The following is a 22,057-nucleotide window of genomic DNA, read 5'->3' as shown; positions in this document are numbered from 1 at the left end:
ACGCTAGTTACCGGCACGCTAAAGCTAACGACGCCTCGTCTAGCTTCGAGTAAGACCTTAAACGTAAGAGATACTATTATATTACGAATATATTATACTAATACTCGTCTAGCGCTTTACTATTAATAAGTTAACGCCTCGCTAGGCTTCGAGTAAGACCCCGAATATAAGAGATATTATTATATTACGAATATATTATACTAATATTTATCTAGCCCTTCGCTATTAATAAGTCGACGCCCCGCTAGGCTCTAAGTAGAACCTTAAACGTAAGAGATACTATTATATTATAAATATATTACGCTAATATTTATCTAGCCCTTCGCTATTAATAAGCCAGCGATATCTTTAAAGTAGAAGCCGTAGCCGCCTTACGTAAGAATATACTAATATATTCTAAATATATTATACTAACGTTCTCTAGAATAATAAAAAGTATAGTACTAGATTAGCTAATACTCTAAAGACGGGCCTAATAGTAAGTTATTCTCTATATATTTATAATATATTCTATCTATTACTTTTAGATATAAGGCGATCTTATCTACTATAATAAAATACGGGCCGCGCTAAAGATAACTAGAATCTTAACTTAGAGTACTAAGTAAGATAACTAGCCTATCGTAAGACTCTTATAATACGTTTATAACGTATTTAGAATACTTTAACTTACTATTTATAGCGTTCTAAGTTTAGAGGTAAGAAGCTTTCTAGCCCTTTTAAGACTATTTACGGTGTATTTAAGTTAGTCTATATTAAGTTTAGTTTTAACTCTAATATAAGTTTAATCTTAATATATAGAGAATATATTACTAACGCGTTTAATAGAAAGAGCGGTAGAACTAAGCGGTCGCGTATAGCCTCTAGTAAGAAGAAGAGGTAGACTCTAAGAATCGTCTTTTATATACTAGTAATAAGTTATTAAAGAAAGTTAAGGTATAAATACATTTCTAATATATTCGTAATATATTTCTAACGTATTTAGACTTACGAAATAATAAAGGCCCGTATTACTACCCGCTTTAAGAACTCGTAGTACGATAACTATAAGAATATAAACGCTTATAACGAGTATCTAGTCGAACTTAATTATTTAAGAGTATTTAAGTTCGAGTATTAGCTATCGATATATAAGGTCGTCTACGCCGAAAGCTACGTAGCGGTTTAGATCGGGCTCGATCTATGCGTTATAAATATACTATAAATATATTCGCTTCTCTCTACTATTTCTTTTAGATTAGATATTAGGGCTTAAGTAGATAGAGTTTAACTACTATATATTTAATATATTAATATTATATTAATAAATATTATTACTTAAAATCTTATATTAATTATTATCTTTCTAAAGAATAATATAATTCGAATATATTACTAATTTATTTCGAAGAGTATTACTCTTAAGCCCGTCGTAGTACTTTTAATTTAATCTTTATTCTTTTAATCTCGATTAACTTTCTCTAGTTCGTAAGTTCTATCTACGTAACTTACGTAATCTCGACCCTATTTCTTAAGTCTTAGGCCTAAGAGTTCGTAAGAATACGTTAACGAAGGGGTTAGAAATACGTTCTAAATACGTTAGTAACGTATTATTAAATAATTTATAAGAACTTACTATATCTTAGAGGATAGAGATAACGATAGCAGCGATTAAGATAAAGATAATAACGGTAGTAGAGAAGAGAACGGTAGCGGTAGAGATAAGATATTACGAACTCTAGGGTATAAAGGCTTTATAACTCTAAGGGCTAAAAGCCCGTACGGAAGAAAGTACTATAAAAACTAATAAGCCCTACGAACGATAGAGCCGTATAGATAGAAATTCCGCACGGAAAGAACGAACGTAGAGAAACTTAGCGCCTACGAGACTAAGCTTAGATAGTAGCTAAAGCCCGTATAGAAAGAACGCCTATAGAGGACCTAAGAAGAATAGAAGACTATACGTAACGAGAAGACCGCACGAAAAGTAGGGCCGTAGAGACTCGATAATCTAGTCGGATTATAGTCTCGTAAGAAATACGAAATCTAAAAAGTAGAAAATAGGCGCGAAGGTACGAACGTAAATAAGACGGTTATTATAATCGCTTAGTAACGATAGAAGCCGAAAGTCGAAATCTCGAAAACTACTCGAAGCGTCGAGGTTACGTACGACCTACTAGTACTCTCTACTAAGAGTATACCTTATAATGCCCTTAATAAATAGCATTAAATAATAATATTCTTAAGAAAGAGTATACTAGATTATAACTAGCTTTTCTATAGTATATAGATATACTCTTTTAGCTAGTATCTTAACCCTTCGTAGTTAACTTAAAGTTCTAATTTAAACCTTATTAATTTAGAGGTAACCGACTTACTATATATCGTATAATTACGTAATACCTTCTTATCTAATTATTATTATCTCTCTCTTATCTCTTTAAGGTAAACCCTTCGATTTAATCCACCTACTAAGCGACTCCGAAGCTTAGTAGAAGAAGTCTATCGTTATACTTTAACTACTATTCTTATAAGAGAAGAAAGATAGTTAACTCTAAAATAGAAAAGTATCTCTAGTGTAGAAATTACTAATAAAGCAGTAATATAGACGTCTCTATAAGTAATAATCTTTAATAGTCTACGATAGCAGACCTATTCTAAATAATTAACGATATCTAAAGTAGGCTCGGGCAGCTTTAGAGCTAATTCCGCGACTAAAGCGAGAAAAATACTTAACTTAAAAAGAAGCTCGAGATGCTATAACGCTAACCTACGCTCTTAACTATATCGGCGTATACTACGACTACGAAGCCTATAATAGCGCCCGCTACTAAGATTAAGGTTTCGAAATCCGACCTATATCGAGAAGACTATAAGAAAATATAGAACTTTATTACTTAGCTTAACGACTATATCTACTTCTTCTACGAATAATTTACTAACGAAGTAGAGAAGATACTCTACGCTAGTATCTTTTTACGTAACTCTACGAAGTAATAGTTTCGTCTCTATAAACGAAAGTAATAGAAGAAGCTATTCGAGTAACGAAACGAAGCGACGATTAAGCTCTTTAGTAGCTACTTCGTCTTTACGTAGGCTCTTAAGAAAGTATTTATCGGTCTTAACGAAGCTCGCTTAGCTACCCGTACTCTAATAAACCTTAAATAGAAGAAATCTATCTAAGACTATACTACTCGGTTCTAGAATATAGTCTACCTTACTACCGGATAGCACTCTAACGCTACCCTATAGACTTTCTACTACTAGGGACTAAAAAAGAAAATTAAAGACGCTATAGTTTACTATAATAGGCCCGAGAATCTATCTAAGCTTATCGAGCTAGCTTAGCTTATAAACTAACGACGCAACGAACGATAGTTTAATAAGAAACCCTACGAAGCTAATAGTGTCTAGCTACGACGACCCCGCTATACTTAGAAAGAAGACGACGCTATAGAGTTAGATAATGCCTAAAGAGGTACCCCGATAAATAATAATAAGGGCGGAGAATAAAATAAAAAGAAAGATAAACGTACGTAACGTAAGAAATAGATACTCTAATAAAAGTTACGATTCGAAAAGAAGCTATATATTTACTACGGCAGTAAATAGAAAAGAACGTACCGCTACTTATATAACTCTAAGAAGAAGACACGCGACACCGCGGCTACTACTAAAAGTAACTAAGAAGCTTATCGAGAACTTTTCTCGACGCTTTAGCTAGAAGAAGTCGATTTATTTAAGAAGATCGATAAACGACGCAGAGCGCTTAATATATCTAAATACGCTAGACTTAGTTAGACCGCGTATTATAACGATAATTATACTATCTACTAGAGTAATAAAGACGCTACGGAATAATATCTAAAACCTCGGCGTATTTAAGCTATAGTACGTTACTAGGCGTAGTAGAAGATCGACGAATTTATTAAGACGCTGCCTCGAGACGATGATTTAGTAAATAGCGATATCGTAGAACTCTACGATAGTACCTCTAAATTTAGTAATACTAAAAGCGAACGAGATATAGCTATACTTATTCGAGTTATTAAGTACCTCGGGTAATACGAAAATATGCGTCGAACCGACGATGTAACCCCTACGGCAATCTAGACATCTACTATAGGGCTAGATTCTAATACCTAGTAATTCCGTATTTAGAAAGAAAAGCTAGAAGAACGGCTGTAAAACGACTAGTAGTAACGACCCTAAAAGAAATTTTCCTACTAGATAATAGATAAGATTAGTAGATAGCTTCGCGACGAGGCACGAAATGCTTAGCGAAAACGAGACTATAGAAATCTTCTACGTCTCGCCTAACTACTCTTCTAATAAGGTATTATATTCTTTAAAAAGAATACTCTACGGTAGCGACCCTACTATAGAGACGATATCTTACCCTACTACTACTAAATAAGGGTAGAAACTTTATATTAGTAAAGATAAATTAGTCGCGAATAATAGACCTACTAAAAGAACTTTACCCTTCGAATAGAGTAGCTAGATAATACGACTATTAAAGACCTCGTCTAATCGAAAAACTAGACGGCCTCTTTAGTTAGAGACTCTAAAAGAGGCCGTTAAGAAGGTCCCTTAACTAGGTTATACGTATATCGAACGAAATTATACCTATCGAAATAGAACTCTTTAAGCTACTATACTTATAAGTAATCTTTTATAGTAAAAAGGCCTAGGCTATAATTAATAGTAGCGTATAAAGTACGTATATCGACCTATTCTTCGTCGTTAAGCACCGGCTATATTAGTAAGAAAAAGATAAGCCTTATTTTCTTTAAACTATAGACGGTTTACCCGCATAGTACGGAAAAGATTAGATAAGAATCGAAATAGGGCTAGCGCTAATATCTATCGCTAACTATAAGAAGAAGATTAATCTAGACGTTATAAAGATACTAGAATACGATATTATTCTAGAAATACTATAACTAAAAACGCATGCACTATATATTAACTAGAGAACCGAGGAAATTACCTTTCTAGACGAATAATATACGAAGTACCTCGCCACCGTAAAACAAATAAGCTAGACGATAGAGACTAGAGCTAGAGCTAAAAGCTAGAGCTAAAAGAGCTAGAGTAAAAGCTAGAAGCTAGAAGTCTAGAGCGTAGAGTAACGACCCGGCGTAGAAGTAAGTAGCTTCGCTAGAGTCTAAGAAATCTCTTTAGCGGTAATTAGACGTATAAGGCGTAGAGGCGATAAGGTATACTACCTCTACTTACGACCTAGTATAGAAATAGAATAGCGAATTATCGTACGCATATAACGACCTACGGGGCCTTTAGTAGAGAATAATAGTTTAAAGCCGGTCGAAGAAGACTATCTCTAGAGAATTTACGCGCGTTATATAAATATAGCGAACGTATCTACGATGCTACGTTAGAATATTAGCCCTATATATAATAGCGTAAAAAGAGAAAGAACGTTATACGATCGTCTAACTAGAGAAAAGCCGATATCTATAAATAATCTAATAAGCGAGAAAACATATAAGAAACTCGACGAGAAAATAAGACCTAAAGAAAAAATAATAACTCTAGAGAAACGACTACCGCTACTTAAAATAGCGTTCGTACTAAAAGAATTCTAGAAATTTACGAATCTTTGCGAGAAACGAGAAAAAGAATTCTTATCGAAATACTAATCTTAAAATTACGAGATACCCCTTATTCTAGAAATATAGCCTACGTTTAAGCTAATATACTCGCTATCTCGTATCGAGTTAGAGGCTTTAAGAAAATATATCGAAAAGAATCTAGAACGCGGATATATACGGCCTTTATCTTTATCGGCCGGCTATTCTATTCTATTCGTCTTAAAAAAGAACGGCGAGCTTCGCCTCTATATCGACTATCGTTAACTAAACGATATTACGGTTAAAAACCGTTATCTATTATCGAGAATCGACGAACTCTAAGATAAGTTTTAGACTACGAAGTACTTTATTAAGTTCGACCTTCGCGAAGAATACTACTTAGTCCGTATTAAAGAAGGCGAAGAATAGAAGACCGTTTTTTAAACGCGGCTAGAATACTTTAAGTATACGATAATATTCTTTAGGCTAACTAACGCCTCTACGTTATTCTAGAGCCTAGTAAACGATACTCTACGCCCGTATTTAGACGTATTCTATACCGCGTATCTAGATAATATTATTATCTACTCGAATACCTTAGAAGAATACCGAGAATATATTCGGAAGGTACTACTCGTACTTAGAGAAAAAGACCTACGAATAGCACCCGAGAAGTATAAATAGATTACGTAGAAAATAAAATTTCTAGAATTTATTATTACACCTAGATATATTAGCATAGACGAGAAAAAGCTAAACGTAATTAAAAAATAGCCCGAACTACGAACCGTTAAGAAAGTATAATTCTTTCTTAGATTTACTAACTTCTATCGTAAGTTTATTCTAAACTATATAAAGGTTACGAAGCCTCTTACTAGACTTACTTATAAAGAGCACGAGTTTTAATAAAGAGAAGTATAGTAAAGGGCATTCGAGTCTCTTAAACGAATATTCTACGAAGCGCCTATTTTAGATATTTATAATCTAGAGCTACCCGTTATTATAAAAACGAACGTATTAGACTACGCTATCGGCGCTTATATTAGCTAACTAGACGAGTAAGATAAGCTTTACCCGATTACGTACTATTCTAAAAAGATAACGCCCTCGGAGCTTAACTACGATGTCTATAATAAGAAGCTATTAGCTATTATTACGGCTTTTAAAGAATAAAGATACTACCTCGAAGGAGCTAAATACTAAGTAATAGTTTACTACGATTATAAGAACCTTACGTACTTTACTACTATAAAGAAACTAACTCGACGATAAGTTAGATAGACTAAAGAACTAGCGTTCTATAATATAAAGATTATCTATAGAAAGAGATTCGAGAACGCTCGCGCAGACGCGCTAAGTAGAAAAGCCGACTATATAGAAGAAAAGCTAGAACTATAACCGATAGTCTTAAGTAAGTAGAAAGACGATAGTCTTATACCCGCTAAAACGTGCGTATCTATTTTTAGAGTTATCTAATTATAGCTTAAGAAGGTATCTAATACCTCGCTTACCTCGGTTAGGCTACTAGCTTCGGCGTATTACTTAGAAAGCAACGACTAGATAAAGAAGATTTAAGAGGCCTACGAATATAACGTAATAGTCTAGAAACTCGAAAACGTAAAAGACGACCCTCGCCTAACTAAAGACGTAGATAGTATTATTCTATATTTAGAATTAGTCTACGTTTCGGTAAGGCTTTAGAAAGAAATCGTTAAGAATATCTATAAAGTACTAGCATATAGTTACTAAGAAGTAGATAAAATAATCGAGAGAATTACTAGAAATTACTACTTCTCGAGTCTATAAAGAATCGTTTAACGGGTAGTTTCGTAGTACGACCTTTATATTCGAAGTAAGGCCTTTAGACACGCTCTATACGGCTTACTTTAGCTATTACTAGCCCCGAAAAGACTCTAGCAATTTATCTCGCTAGACTTTATTACGAATCTACTCTAATTAAAGAAACCTTTAACTAACGTTCTATATAATTTAATTCTAGTTATCGTCGATAGGCTTACTAAATACGCGTACTACCTACTATATCTTAAAACGGCAAACGCGGAAGAACTCGCCTATATATTTCTTAGAATAATTTTTAATAATTACGGGTTACTAGAAGAGCTCGTGTTAGATAGAGATCGGCTATTTATCTTTTAATTCTAGTAGACTCTTACCCGTTAGCTTAGTTTAAAATATAAGCTATTAACCACGGCATACCCGTAAATAAATAGATAAACGAAACGAACTAACTAAACGCTCGAATAATACCTTCGCTATTACCTTAACTATATATAGAATAACTAGGTTAAACTACTACTTCTTATCTAATTCGCGTATAATAGCTCTAAAGCGTCTACGACTTAGAAATTACCGTTCTACGCTAACTACGAGTACGAACTAATAGCTTACTAGAAACTAATATTAAGCGAATCTCTTATTTAGAAAGAAATTCTTAAAGTAGACTAGCTAAAGACACTCTATAAATAGCTTAGCCTTAACATTAAATATAACGGATTTTTAATATCCCGCTATTATAATAGACGGCACTAGAAGGCACCGAAGCTAAAAGAGAGGGATAAGATTTATCTTCTTAGAAAAAATATTAGAATAAGGCGCCCGAATAATAAACTAGACTTTAAGAAGATAGAATCGTTCGAAATCGATAAATAAATTAAAAAAGTTAATTTTCGCCTTATACTACTAGAAATAATACGGATATACCCGGTTTTCCACATCGCCCTTCTTAAACTAGCTCCGAAAAACGCCACAACAGTCTAATAAATAGAAGAAATAGTACTAGAAAACCTAGACGCCGACGAAAATAAAGACTAAATCGTAGAAAAGATTCTTAATAGCGGCTACGTTAACGGTTAGTTTAGATATCTTCTATAATAGAAAGAAAACTAGAATAATACCTAGAAACTACTAGAAAACTACGACGGCTATAAAGAACTTATTATAGAATTCTATCGTCGAAACCCTAAACGTTCTATATCGATACCTCGCTTAAGAGAAAGGCCTCGAAATCGAACGAAGATATAGCCCGCGCCCGGTTAATCGGCTCGAATAACTTCGGCGGCGTAGTAGAATCTAGAGAGTTAGTAGAATCTATATCGATATTAGCTAAGAAATTACTACGTAAACGCTTTAGCGATCGCTTCTTCTTAATATTCTTAGAGTTAATCGAATCTCTTAAAGGTGCGATAGCCTCGGTACGCTTTAGTTTCTTTAAAGACTCGAAACCCTCGCGGATTATTTAAAAATAACGAGACTAAAGAAAGCGCTACTATTTCTATAAACGAAGAAGCTTTTCTAGGGTAGTATTCTTTTCTATAGTAAGGCGAGCCTGCTCGCGATCTAGAAAATCTACTATAACTAATTAGTAATATAAAAAGACCTAAAAAAATACTTACGACGGAAAATACCCCGCGTAGCTATATTATAGCTAGTACGACGAGTATCTAGACATATAGTATAAATAGAAGAATTCTTCTATAATGCCACGCACTTAGACTCGTGTAATAAGCAATTCGTATAGAAAATTATCTTAACCCTACGAAGAAAAATCTCGTCTAATAACTTTTAACGGCGAAGGATAATACGGTTTACCTTACGAGGCCGTAAGTTAGTAGCGAAATTAGAAGTAAAACGTTTCTTAGAAGGTATAACGAAGACTTACGAAAAGAAAAGAAACTATTAAAATAACGAAAGATATATATAACTAGTAAATCTTCGGGTCGAAGATTCTTAAGATGGGGGGTAGTATTACGAATTCTAGAGTATAAGAACTTTATAACTTTAAGGGCTAAAAGCCCGCATAAAAAAAAGTACTATAAGAACTAATAAGCCCTACGAACGGTAAAGCCGTATAGGCAGAAATCTCGTATAGAAAAAACGGGCGTAGAGAAACTTAGCGCCTACGGAACTAAGCTTAGATAGTAGCTAAAGCCCGCACGGAAAGAACGCCTATAGAAGATCTAAGAAGAATAGAAGACTATATATAACGAAAAGACCGCGCGAAAAGTAAAGCCGTAGAAACTCGATAATCTAGTCGAATTATAGTTTCGTAAGAAATACGAGATCTAGAAAGTAGAAAATAGGCGCGAAGATATAGACGTAAGTAAGACGATTATTACGACCGCTTAGTAGCGATAAAAGCCGAAAGTCGAAATCTTAAAAACTACTCGAAGCGCTAAAGTTACGTACGATCTACTAGTGCCCTCTACTAAGGGCACACCTTATAATGCCCTTAATAAATAGTATTAAATAATAATGCCCTTAAGAAAGAGTATACTAAATTATAACTAGCTTTTTTATAGTATATAGATATACTCTCTTAGCTAGTATCTTAACTCTTCGTAGTTAACTTAAAGTTCTAATTTAAACCTTATTAATTTAGAGGTAACCGGCTTACTATACATCGTATAATTACGTAATATCTTCTTATTTAATTATTATTATCCCCCTCTTATCTCTTTAAGATAAACCCTTCGATTTAATCTATCTACTAAGCGACTTCGAAGCTTAGTAGAAGAAGCCTACCGTTATATAAGAACGAAAGTAGTATAGTTATAGATATAGATAAAGATAATAGTACGCTCGAAGGTATCTACTTTAAAGTCGCTTTCGTTCTACGCTAAACCCTTAATCTACGACGTAATAATCTAGACGAGTTAAAGTAATCTATTTTAGTATTCTTACTATAATTTTAGGGTTATCTTTAACGCTAAAGTTCTATAAATACATTAGCAATATATTAGAAATATATTAACGAAGAGAACGTACTTTCTTAACTAAGACTTATATAAAACCTCGTAGTAATAGATATATTACGCTGCGCGTAGAAAATATTATATTATTTCTATACGTAATACTAGTCGACATTTTATTTATCTATTTTTATACTACTACTAATAGATTAGTAATATATTATAAATATATTGCGATCGTTAATACTTAAGTATAGTAACGAGTAGTAGCTTCTATCGGCTAAGTCGATTTAACTTACTAGTAGTCTATTCTACTATATTTATATACTTCGTAATTCGACGCTAGACCTCTATAGGTATTCTTAAATAAGTATAGTAAAGTCTAGATATAACTATAAAGTACTTTTTATACTTTATCTACTTTTTAACCTCTTCGTTTTTATATTCTAAACGCGTTAGTAATGCGTTACGGATACGTTTTTAGTATATACTAATTAGAAGATTATAAATCTTTTAGTAGTTCTTCTTTAACTAAGCTATTCGAATCGATCGCATTCTACTATAAACTAAATTCGGGTAGCGATGCTACTTTATATACTCTATAATACTACGTTTAAAGTATATATTATAGAATATTATCGTTCTACTAATATAAAAATCGATCGGCCGATACTCTAGATCGATTATATAAAGATATACTCTAAATTCTTTAAGAATATATTAGTATTATATTATAAATAATAGGCGATAGATTATCTTTTATTTATATCTATTTTATATTAACCCGTACTACTTAAAATCTCTAATTATCGATATATATCTAACGAATCTTTCGCTATATAGCTTATTTAATATATAAAAAGAATATTTAAAAGGCGATCTAATACGCTCGAGACGTTCTATAATCGAGTTTAATTCGGCTAAGCGTAAATACTATTAGAAATATATTAGAAATATATTAATAATACGATAATAACTTATATTTTCTATAGTCTTTAATTAGTATAGTAAGAACGATTTTATTAATCTTTAGATCGTCTACTCTCTTAAAGATTATATTAAAATCGAACTATTCTTACGTAAGAAGAACCTTCGCTTACTTCTTAAAGAAATAAACGATATAAAGTCTAGCGTCTTCCGTATTTAAGATTAACTAAATATACGTCTATTACGTTAGTAATGCGTTCGTAATATATTATAGATATATTAATATACTTACTATTTTAGAGTTCTAGTAGTTTATAAGCTTCTCGAAGATAATACTATTTAATCGTCTTCTATAAGGCTAGTAAATAGCCTTATCTTTTATAATTATCGCTTTAATACGATTAGTATTCGCAAATACTATATAAATTTTAAAGAGTAACGATGCGTAGAATCTACGAATTAGACTATCTAGATATAGACTCTTTATTAATTTTACTTAATATAAGATTAGTTTATTAATAATATACTAGTAATGTATTAAGAATATATATATACGGTAAGCCCTAGATCGTTTATCTTACGAATTACCTCTAAGATTTCGTCGATATACTGCTTAGGCAGCTTACTTAGCGAAGTAGAGAGGTAGATATACTTTTCTCTATAAAGAAGAAATACGTATAGAATACGTTCTATATCTCTTAGAACCTATATTTAAAACTTTATAAAGTAATCTCGTAGCTAAAGCTTTTCTTTATTCTATAGATAATATACGCCTTATTAATACGTTAGTATTACGTTATAAATATATTAGAGATATATTAACCGTATATTTGTCTATAAGTCTCTTTTATCTTAACGATAGCGTAGTTCTCTTTAGGCCTACGATAGTCTTATTAAAGTAGGTTTCGTACTATATCTCGGTTAATATTAGAGATCTACTTAATTCTTTAAAAAAATAGCTATAGAAGGTAGGGTTATTCTCGTCTCGATATTAGTATCGAATAATCTCGTATTAAAGGCCGTTAAGATTCTATAATATATTAGTAATATATACGTAATATATTAGAAATACGATAAGTATATCTCGTATATAGTCTCTATATATACCGCCTTATATAAGGCCTATTATTTACTACACGCGATACTCTTCGTAAACTAAGTAAGTATAGTATATACGATATCTTATACTTACTCTTTAGACTTAGTCGTATATATAATATAAGTATCGAGTAGATCCCGCCGAATAGCTCTAATTCTCTCTTATATACGCTTTAGAACTTTTATATATTCTAGTTTACTTAATTTATTAGTAATAAATTTATAACATCTTATATTTAAGTAGCGATATAGAAGTCTTAAGCCTTCGTATCTATTAAGAAGAGTACTTCTACCCGGCTTTACGCTATACTTTTAACGAATCGCGTATTAGATCTAATACTTTAGTAATATATTAATAATATATTAGTATCTTTATATCTTTCTAGAAAGAGATTTTAAAATTTCTATCTATAGTTTTTCTTATATAGAAAAGACGTATATATACCCTCTTAAATATATCTTTAGATACTCTAGAATCTTCTTAACGTATTCTAAATATACTATACGAAGTGCGCTATTCGAAGTAATTATAAGCTCTATTTCTTCTTATATTAGTAGTAACTACTTTATCTTAATATAAAACTAATATATTTAAAACGTATTACTAACTTACTTCGTTACGCGCACGTTTTTACTCTACTTTAGCTGTTACTAGTTTAGAAAGTGCTTTCTTAAGTACGTCGAGATTATCTAATACGAATATATTAGAAATAAGTTAAAGAGGCTTTAGTATATAAAAGACTTTAAGTAGAAAGAGATTAGTCGAGTCTTTAACCCTAGTTAAATCTATTACGAATTAGTAACGAATATATTCTAAATATATTATAATATCGTACTTATCTTATCGGTCGTAACTATAGAAGAAAGGTATATAGAAGCGAGTGGCGTGCTTAGAGAGAAAGCGCTAGTGGTCTTAGCGTGCTTACGTGCAGCGTTGTTAAGGGGTAAAATAAGGTTGTACGCTGGGGCTCGTGCACGCAAGTCACGGGGGGTCGCCAAGACTTTTAGTCTGGTCGGCGCAGCTGTCACCTGTTGCAGAAGTAGACAAACTGCGATAACAGAAGATTCCATCCCTAACCTGGCCAAGCCCCTCTAGCAGACTATCCAGCAAGGTATGTCCGCCCATGGACGAAAGCACAACACATTAGCAGCATCGTGAACATTTCCTACAGAAAGATTACGCTGAAAGATGCTTCAGTGATGTCAGAGAAAATAAAGAGTTGAGTCGCATTTGCGCCGTGCCCCAGGCTCTCACACCACGGAGAGACCTTGAGAATGTATATGTACACTTAAGCCACACAAAAACCCCAAGCTTGTCCAAAAGTAGTGACGAGGATGATACCGTGAGTCCCAATCTACACTGTCAAGCCAACAAAGAATCCGAGACCCACCTCCCAGAGAGGAGAGGAAATTTACATGAAAAGACCAAGAATACGAAAAGATCCAGAATGGCAAGGGGGGTTGAACTTTTGAGGCTGGTAGACAAAAAGGAAAAAGGAACGATAAACGCCTGTACACCGGCAATGTGGGGGTATGCGCAAACCTCCTTACTCTACCAGCCAACCAATGGCAGCCGGCCCATGGCCATGCATCATCCACATCCCTCCATCGTCAATCATTAGAAAAGTCTTTGATACCTCAGTCGGGGCCTGCCTTTTCGTCGTGAGACTGTAGCAAGCACAAGCCGAGCAAAATCTGAGCGGCCAAACGAACGAGACTTGGGCATCCCTCATATCACATCCAAGCTATCCATCTTCCAGATCTCCACGTCCTTGACCGCCTCCCGATCCATCTTCTTCACGATCCTCCGCACGCCCAGCTCCTCGCCCATGGTCGGATCGACCGGGCTCTTCGGCGTGTTCGCCGCGGCGCCGCCCGGCACCTCCCTCACGCCGCCGCATAGGAACACCATGTCGCCGATGCCCAGCCACTTGAGGCGGTCCCACTCCTTGCGGCGCAGCTCGAACGCGATGACCTGCTCGTGCAGGTTGCCCGAGATGCTCTGCATGAGCTCGATCTCCTGCGTCGTCGCGCGGATGAGAATGCGCAGTGCCCACAGCCGCGGCAAGCTGGTGAGCAGCTGCCGCATCTTGTCCGGGCTCTTCTCCTCCAGCGCCACGCCCAGCTGCTCCAGGTGCGGACACGCCCGCCCCAGCTGCATCAGCACGTCGCCCCCCAGCAGCCACTGGTCGCTCAGCAGCAAGTGTCGCAACGTCCGCCCCAGGTGCCGCGTGATGGCCGCTAAGTAGTCGCCTGCGATCGTCGCGCTCTCCCGGCTCATCGGCGTATCCGGCTGTCCGTTGCCTGTTGTGCCGAAGGGTGATTGTGATGTTCCATCGGGTATGCCGCCCGAGAAAACATTGCTGGTGCCGTTGCTGCCGTTGTTATTGGCGGCGGGAGAGACGCCGTTGGGGGTTGTGCGCGCGGGTTTCCGCCTGGCGTTGACGATGTAAAGGCACTCGAGGCCTTTGAGCTGCGCCATGACAATGGCCTGCTTGGCGTCGAGCACATCGCCGCGCATGACCTTCAGATGTTTCGGTATCTTTTGCGGCTCGAATAACCGCCAAGTGTCGTCGATGAAGACGGTAATGGCGTCTTGGGTGTTGCAGTTGATGAAGGCTATCTCTTCCAGCGTATCTACATCGATTAACGCGTCGAGGTCGATGTTAGTAGCGCGGGTGTAAATGTTAATCATCGAGTATCGCTTGAGCTTAAGGGGCTGCTTATTCGCGATGCAGCGTCCGAAAAAGGCAGTGAGGTTAGTGCTTTCCTCGCCCGCATCGCGCATCCGCGGACTGAAGTGCAAATGTAACGCCTCCAGCTTTTTGGAATGCGCAAGCAAAACAGAAATATCATCCGGGTAGCAGAGGGGATCGATTTCAAGAGCCTTGAACTCGCGAAGGTTGGGTAGCGGGGGTATCACAACGGTAGGTCTGGGAATGCGGGTGCTGGGGAATTTCAGGGTCAGGGATTGCAGGGTGCCGCACGCCTGCAGACCCTGGTATATCGTCTGCAGAGGCTTGGTGTTGAGCTCCCACCTGCAGATACAGTCAGCACGCGACCTATCACGAGCATTTCCCCGCGCGAAACCTACGCAAATTCCTGCAGCCGCTCCATCCTGTCCATGCCGGCGCGAACAGCGATGTTCAGCATCATCGAGTTATCCGGCACGCGCCCTCGGGAGAAATCGTCGAGGTCGCTTTCCCGCCAATCGCCCACCAGCCGCCAGCTGCGCACGTACTGGGCGATGTTTTTGGTGACGAGCCCATTGAGCCCCATGGAGAAGGGGCTTCCGCTTCCGTATCCCTCCGGGCGGCCATTGTCCATGTAGCGCAGCTCGCTGTACGATCGCAGGGTGACTTTCTCGTAGAGGCGGGGCAGGGTCATGTAGTAGAGCAGGCGCGAGGTGCGCGTCACGCGCGCAAGGTCGGCAATGTCATCGATCTGGCAGCGGCTCTGGGTTAGCTATGGGCCCCAGGCAGCTCACAAAGCAGCGGCGCGCACAGCTAGGAAGCACGCGTAGAGCTCCGACAAGCACATCGCAGCGCTCCCGTCAGCTCAGCGGAGCTCCGGCAGAGCGGTAGGCGTGAGCTGAGCGGATGTGCCGGCTGTCTGGAGCTCGACTGGTGCGAGCTGGCGCGGGCGCGCGCACGAGGAAGGCGTCCAACACACATATGACAGTATCAAGGCGACGAGGTTGAGCGGAAGGTTCTGGCGCTGGTACACGGATACGGGGCTCGTGTACTGTAGCGGCATGGGCGGGCCCGCGAAAATGTCTTTATTGATGCTGTCCAGCGGCGTCCGCGGCTGCTGGGGCGCCATGGCGGGCGGGCGGCGACGTCACAGGCGGTCGTCAGCGAGGCGGTCGCGGTTCGGGGTTGGTCGGCGAAGACGTGGAGGACGGTTGGGGACGGGAGCGGGCGGAGTGGAGAGCTGAGCGGAGCTCATGGGTTTGAATATGCGGGCGCCGGCATTGGTGTTGGCTGGCTTCGGGGCGCGGCCAGCTGGTCGACGTCGACATGGGCGCTGAATTGTGCAAGATGAGCCGGACGCCTCGCTCCCGCCCGCCCAGCATGCAGCCCGCCAGGCCTGCGATCCGCAGCCAAGCCCGCCCTCCCGCAAACGTCACTTGCATCTCATCTTGCTTGTGATGGTCTTGAGACCTGTTGATGCTCTGCCCGTGGGCTGATTATTATGCAGCCGCTTTGGTTGCCTGGCTTATTATCCAAGCCACGTACATGCCATGCTATCCAAGAGCCTCGAGCCCGTCAGCCACCAGCTGCGATTTCTTCCGGCCCCATCCGCAATTGTTTTTGTGCAAGCCCCTCCCGGCATGTGCTCGTATACCCTGGCCTCCGGAACGCGAGTCATCCGAAACATCTAGCCCAACCGAGCACCCTAATTCCACGCAACATACCACGGATTTTTGTCGCCGTACTTGTCGCCGGGTACCTCGAAGGGGATGTCCAAAGTTCCCTCGAAAACTTCATAGCCTGGCACCCGGCCATCTTTCGCTTCCATCTTCGGAGCCTTCTCATCGACAGGAACGAGCACGCCGCATTCGTAGTTGCGGCATGTCACCTTGAGCGTCTTGGTTGCGCGGTCGTTTGACAGCTGGCCCCACGCGGCAGCCGTGAGGTTTGCAGATCCAATGTATGCCCAAGCAACGTTCTCACGCGTCGTTGCCACCTCGTCTTCTCCGTCCTCCGCACCGGAGGATACGCGGTGTCCACGGCCGATAATCATCTGCGGAGCCTTAGTCAATATGGATCATGATGAATCATTTTCCACCAGCACCGACCTTGTTGTGACTCAAAAGACCGGTTCTCGTCGACTTATGGTCGTGCATGGACGCTTTAGGGAAGCCCTTAGCCTCATACCATTTCTTGGAAAGTGTGATGGTGCCGCCACTCTAAAGTATGTAAGCTTCTGTGCTTTGCCATTTTCTCGCACGAAAAGAGTTTGACATACATCTTCTCCGCCTCTGCTTTCCCTGACAGTGTCGGCTGTAGGGAAATACACTCGGAAGCGCTTCAGAAGATCCCTCACTTGCACGTCATTGTCATACTTTTCCTTTGTGACCTTGACCTCTTCGCCTGTGATGCATTAGTTCACGATCCCAGTTGGCTTTCTCAACACGTACCCTTCGCAGCTTCCAGAAGCTGTTTCATAAAGCCTCTACTCAATGCACCCAGGGAAGAGGTAGCATAGTCGACCTCAAGCGTAGTTGAGTCTAGATTGAGTTTGTTGATCGCCCGAGAAAGGCCTGGGAGGCCAGTACGCCGTGCGTCCTCGCCCGTCCTTGGACCCCCTAAAGAATGCACAAACGCCAAGTGCTTGGTGCGGGACCAATCGAACTTGAGAAGGCTGTTGCAGAGGTTGGGGCGGTGTGTCACAGACTGGATGTAGTGTCGAAGCTCCTGTCCAAAGGGCGTAAAGTCGTCCTCGGATGTAACCTGGCCCTCTGGTAGGCGTGGGAGATCGATGAGGAACACCGTCTGCTACTGTCAACAACAGTCAGAACAGGTAAGTTTGCCCACTTACATTTTCCATAAGACCACCTTCACCCCAGTCCCACCTGCAAATATCGTGTCAGTTGTTTGCCACCCGCATTGAACGTTTCGCCAGGTGTACGTACTTGGTGAGATTGGCCGATGTAATTGTAATCCGTAGATACTTGGGGTGTGCACCGATGAGGCTGTGTATAGTCAGTAGTAGGCTCCGAAATCTTGTTTTCGGGTCGGACTCACAACTTGGCGTGGTAAATGCCATTGACGCCCTTCATGTCAGCCAGACTGACAGATACGTTTTCAAACAAGACCGGTGCCATCGTCCATTCCGCTGCCTACACGGAGTAAGAGAAGTCACCATACGCATGAAGAATGGACTCACCACTTCCTCGTCCGAAGAACCAACGATCCAGGTCTGCTTGGTGACTTGAGAGTCGATCTTGGTACTCCACCATTCCGTATCGAAGTTGAACGAACTGACTAGCAGATGGTTCAAGTCGCTCTTCTGCAGCACCTCTTCGATCTTGATGTCATTGTTTCGAGGAAATCCCTGGGCCCAAGTCTTCTTGACCGCGCCGTCCAGGTATTGTGGCTCTGTGATTCTGCGGGACGATGCTGAAACTTGCCTGTTCGTGGTCTCGCGCGGGATGGAAATGCCTTCATCGTGTAGAATCTGTCGGATTTCCTGGGCTTGAGACCGTGCTGTCGGCGACTTGGCTGTGGGGGCGGTCAAGTCAATGAGTTCAGGTCCTTGAGACGAAGCTATGCTGGTTCCGGTACGAGGCTTCTTGGAGGGCCTTCCGCGATCCTGGCTGGAGGGTGGAGAGTCGGCGTGTTTGCGGGATTTCTGGCGAGCAAGGCGCTCTGCCTCAAGCTGCTTGCGATCGAGATTCTTCAGGCTATCGTTGAGGGCCCGGTTGGTCGCAGGCTGTGGTTGGTTGGCAGTTGAATCAGTTGTGGGCGCGGTTGGAGCTTCACCCGTGTTGGCGTCCGCGACACCAGCCGCCGAGACTGGCTCGTCCTCAGCAGTGCCGTCGAGCTGCCCCAAAGACATTTCGATAGCTCTTTGAAAATCCTCATCGTCGGAGGAGCTCATGCCTGCGCGGGTGGGTGGGCCTTTGTTGTGTCGGATGGTGGGGAAGAGCTAATGGCGTTGGACAAGGTATCGCAACGGGTGGTTGTGGATGACGCAGTGACGAGACCCTGACACGCGGACGCGCCAGCGCGCCGTCACGTGGCAAATTGACATTTTATGCAACAGGCACCCCACTGTCCGCGGCTTCCGCTCCTGTGCGCACCCAGGCGGTGCTGCATATTTTCGCAAGGATTTCCCTTTATGACCAAGACAACCGGCATAGGCCAATGTTCCACAGCCAATAGGACACTTCTGTGAACTTGCTTAGCTATCACTTGTCTCGGTTAAACTTGCCAGACGAAAGTAGGTGAGCCCTTCTCCATGCGCAGCGAAAGCAAATTTTTCGGACGTCCACGAAGAAGAAATCATTGATTGATACCGTCCAAAGTCCCACAAATACAAAAATCAAAAGCTACGAGAATCTGATCCGTCAATTTGGCGATGTCCCGCTGCCAAAATCATTGCCTCGATTTCTCAAACAAGTAATACCGATGTCAAGTCACATCCGCGCCGGCGCATTTGCTTCGACTGCCCACGTAGACGACTCACGAAAGCCGGACCCGTTGCCTTCTCGCGCTGACAACGCCTCTACCCCAGAAACCAGGTGCAATATTCCAAAGCATAGCACGACCCGTGTCGTCAAAATTGCCAACACGCCGACAAACATCGCCTAGATCTTCCACAATGATGATGGACCGTGTCGTCACTTCCTTGGTGATGTCTCCCAGCACGACGGCAGAAAGCTTTCCCGCCTCACACTGGGCCCTCAGGTGCTCCTTTTCCTCCGCATCATCTTTGCAAAAAAGATCGATTCGAGCCTTGAACTGCATGTGGTCGATGTTAGGATTGCCCATGATATGCGCACGTTGCACATTTTCCTCGAATGGCGGCGGCACATCCAGCGTTACCAGCTCGAACGTCCACGCGTCAACCCATATACAGTGCGACAAGGGGCTCGTCCGGTTCTGCTTCAGATAACCCATCTCTGCAAACCGCGCCCAATCGATTACCTCTTCGGGGCTCAGTTCTACCTCGACGTTGACGGTGGTTGGTGCAATGGGCGCGAGGTTTTGTATTTGGCAGGGGCATTCCCAGCCGACCCACGACCAGCTTGGAAAGCCAGGCCGTCTCTTCCTGGTTGCTACTGGGTCTAGGCACCACCGCAGTGACTGCACGAAGCCATCCATGTTGCTGGTGAGGGGAGCGGCCTCACGCTCGAAGGGTTGGAGCATTGGGACGCCATAGTAATGGAACTCCGGGGGATTGGCGGCCTCGAATGTCTGAAGGACCCCGGTGATGGCATTGAGGGCATCCGACTGGTGTGATAGATTCCTCCTTGAGTACTCTTCAATCCGTCCGCAAACGTCCGGCATGGTGCTGGATATGTTGTATGCCATCCACCGGCTTGTGCCCTTCAGGCGTCCATGCTTCACAAGCTCGGGTGAATCAACCCAAGACTCGTATCTCTTTGCCTCATCCCCCTCGACGTAGCATGTGCCGCAATCATGCAGGTAGCAGTACTCGGTAAAGAATAGTCGTCTCCGAGACAGGAGAGCCTCCTGATACGTCCAGCCACGTTCCATCCATTTGGATTGCCGCAGAGCATTCTTCAATCTGGAATCCTCCCAACATGGCACTAGTACGTAATTGCCGAGTTTAAGGCTCCGCCGGGGGGAACGAGGTTGTTTACTGACTCCGGGAAGCCCATAGTCGGCATGATCACCAGCCGCCGCAACAATCGTCAGGTCCGCCTGTGTATAGATGTAATCCATCTGTTGAATCTGTGCCATTTTCATGGCAGGGTCGTTTTGGTTGATGCAATATTTGTCTACCCAAACATACTCGTAGTGTAGATTTGACGTGACAGTAATCGCATCTTCGACGGTCCTTTCTGTGTAGTTTGGTAGGCGCCCAAAGCCGGGGTCTTCGCCATTTGGAGGCCGTGGCGGACCCCACACATAGCTGAGGCACACGTACTTTGTCCCAGGTACCAGAGGCTCCACCCGCCGGTTGCGGCAGTTGATGACGAAGATAGGGTGTGCTGGGGACGGAGTATGCGCTTGAACGTATTTCGATCCACGTTCATCACAGAAAGCCAGCTTTCTGCGCAATTCGTCATAATCAACTCCGAAGCGGTTGATCGGCCATGTTTCAGGACTCCTTAAGCCAGGACCAGTCTCTCCGCGCAATAGTTGTACGTCGCTGTATCCAGATGTTTTGCCGTGTTTTGTGATGGTGAAGTCCCAGCTCTTTAACACCGAACAATGACGCTCATTGAGAAATTGGACCTCGAAACATCTGAAGTTTGGCTTTGAGTCGACAATACTGTAGAGACTTTGGTAGAATCGGCAAAAATCGCACGACTCATCGATGGTGCTGACCGAAGCGTTGAATTGCGGCCAGACGGAAAGGTTTTCCGACGATCGAACTGCTCCTGCAATTCGCTCATCCAGATTAAGCGTCTCGCACTGGGGACAAAGTCTTGTATCAAAACAGGCAGAAATTATGCTTTCTCGAAGTTCCTCCTCCACAGCTACTGCTTTCTGCCTTCCAAAGGTAGCGGGCGTCGACAGCTTGAGCCTCTTTTCATTTTCCAGGGGGCGAGATTCGTTTATTGGAGTATCTGTACTCCTGGAACTGCGGTCGTTCGCGAAGGAGAGGATTTTCCGGAGCGACTGCATTAGGTCTTGTACATGAACAAAAGGGGTGTAATATGGCACGATGTACACGAGAAAACAAACAATCTGTCGGACTGAAGCCTGCAGTAGTGAAGGAGGGCATCATTTCTCGATGGGAGGTTTAAAAGCGTTGCGTGTGTGATGTGCAAATGCGGCACAGCCAGTAGGCGCTTACACGAAGCCATCTGCTTCGTTGCCTGCGAAGCGCCGCCCCACAGACTGTTCCACCCGGGAATCGAATGACAAACAGGCATTTGGCTCATCTGCAGTTGATGCGGGACTTCGTAGAGGTATATGAAACTCCCCTGAGGTGGAATCACAAACGGTTCGTTGCTCGACCTATCGTTGTTGGCGTGTTACGGGGGTGCCTCGCGAACATCGCCGATCGCATACTCACCTCTGATTTAACTGCCGTAATTCGCTCGCT

At 41.4% G+C, this 22,057-nt stretch overlaps 2 protein-coding genes across 2 annotated transcripts; both read right to left on the bottom strand.

The window, feature by feature from the left end:
- Positions 1-14,036: 14,036 nt before the first annotated feature.
- On the bottom strand, positions 14,037-16,129 carry SLS55_010572 (uncharacterized protein; the record flags this gene model as incomplete). Its single annotated transcript, XM_066781953.1, has 3 exons — positions 14,037-15,345; positions 15,402-15,772; positions 15,980-16,129. 3 exons carry the CDS (start codon positions 16,127-16,129, stop codon positions 14,037-14,039), a joined length of 1,830 nt encoding a protein of 609 aa, XP_066627765.1.
- Positions 16,130-16,705: 576 nt separating this feature from the next.
- Positions 16,706-20,742, bottom strand: SLS55_010571 (uncharacterized protein; the record flags this gene model as incomplete). The annotated part of the gene is made up of 9 exons (XM_066781952.1): positions 16,706-17,053; positions 17,109-17,219; positions 17,279-17,403; positions 17,451-17,805; positions 17,852-17,885; positions 17,946-18,005; positions 18,058-18,152; positions 18,200-18,856; positions 19,618-20,742. 9 exons carry the CDS (start codon positions 20,740-20,742, stop codon positions 16,706-16,708), a joined length of 2,910 nt encoding a protein of 969 aa, XP_066627764.1.
- Between the last annotated feature and the right edge of the window lie 1,315 nt (positions 20,743-22,057).

The sequence above is a fragment of the Diplodia seriata genome (assembly GCF_021436955.1).
Source record: "Diplodia seriata strain FDS-637 chromosome Unknown scaffold_13, whole genome shotgun sequence".
Lineage (NCBI taxonomy): Eukaryota > Fungi > Ascomycota > Dothideomycetes > Botryosphaeriales > Botryosphaeriaceae > Diplodia > Diplodia seriata.
This window is presented reverse-complemented; position numbering and strand designations above follow the sequence as displayed.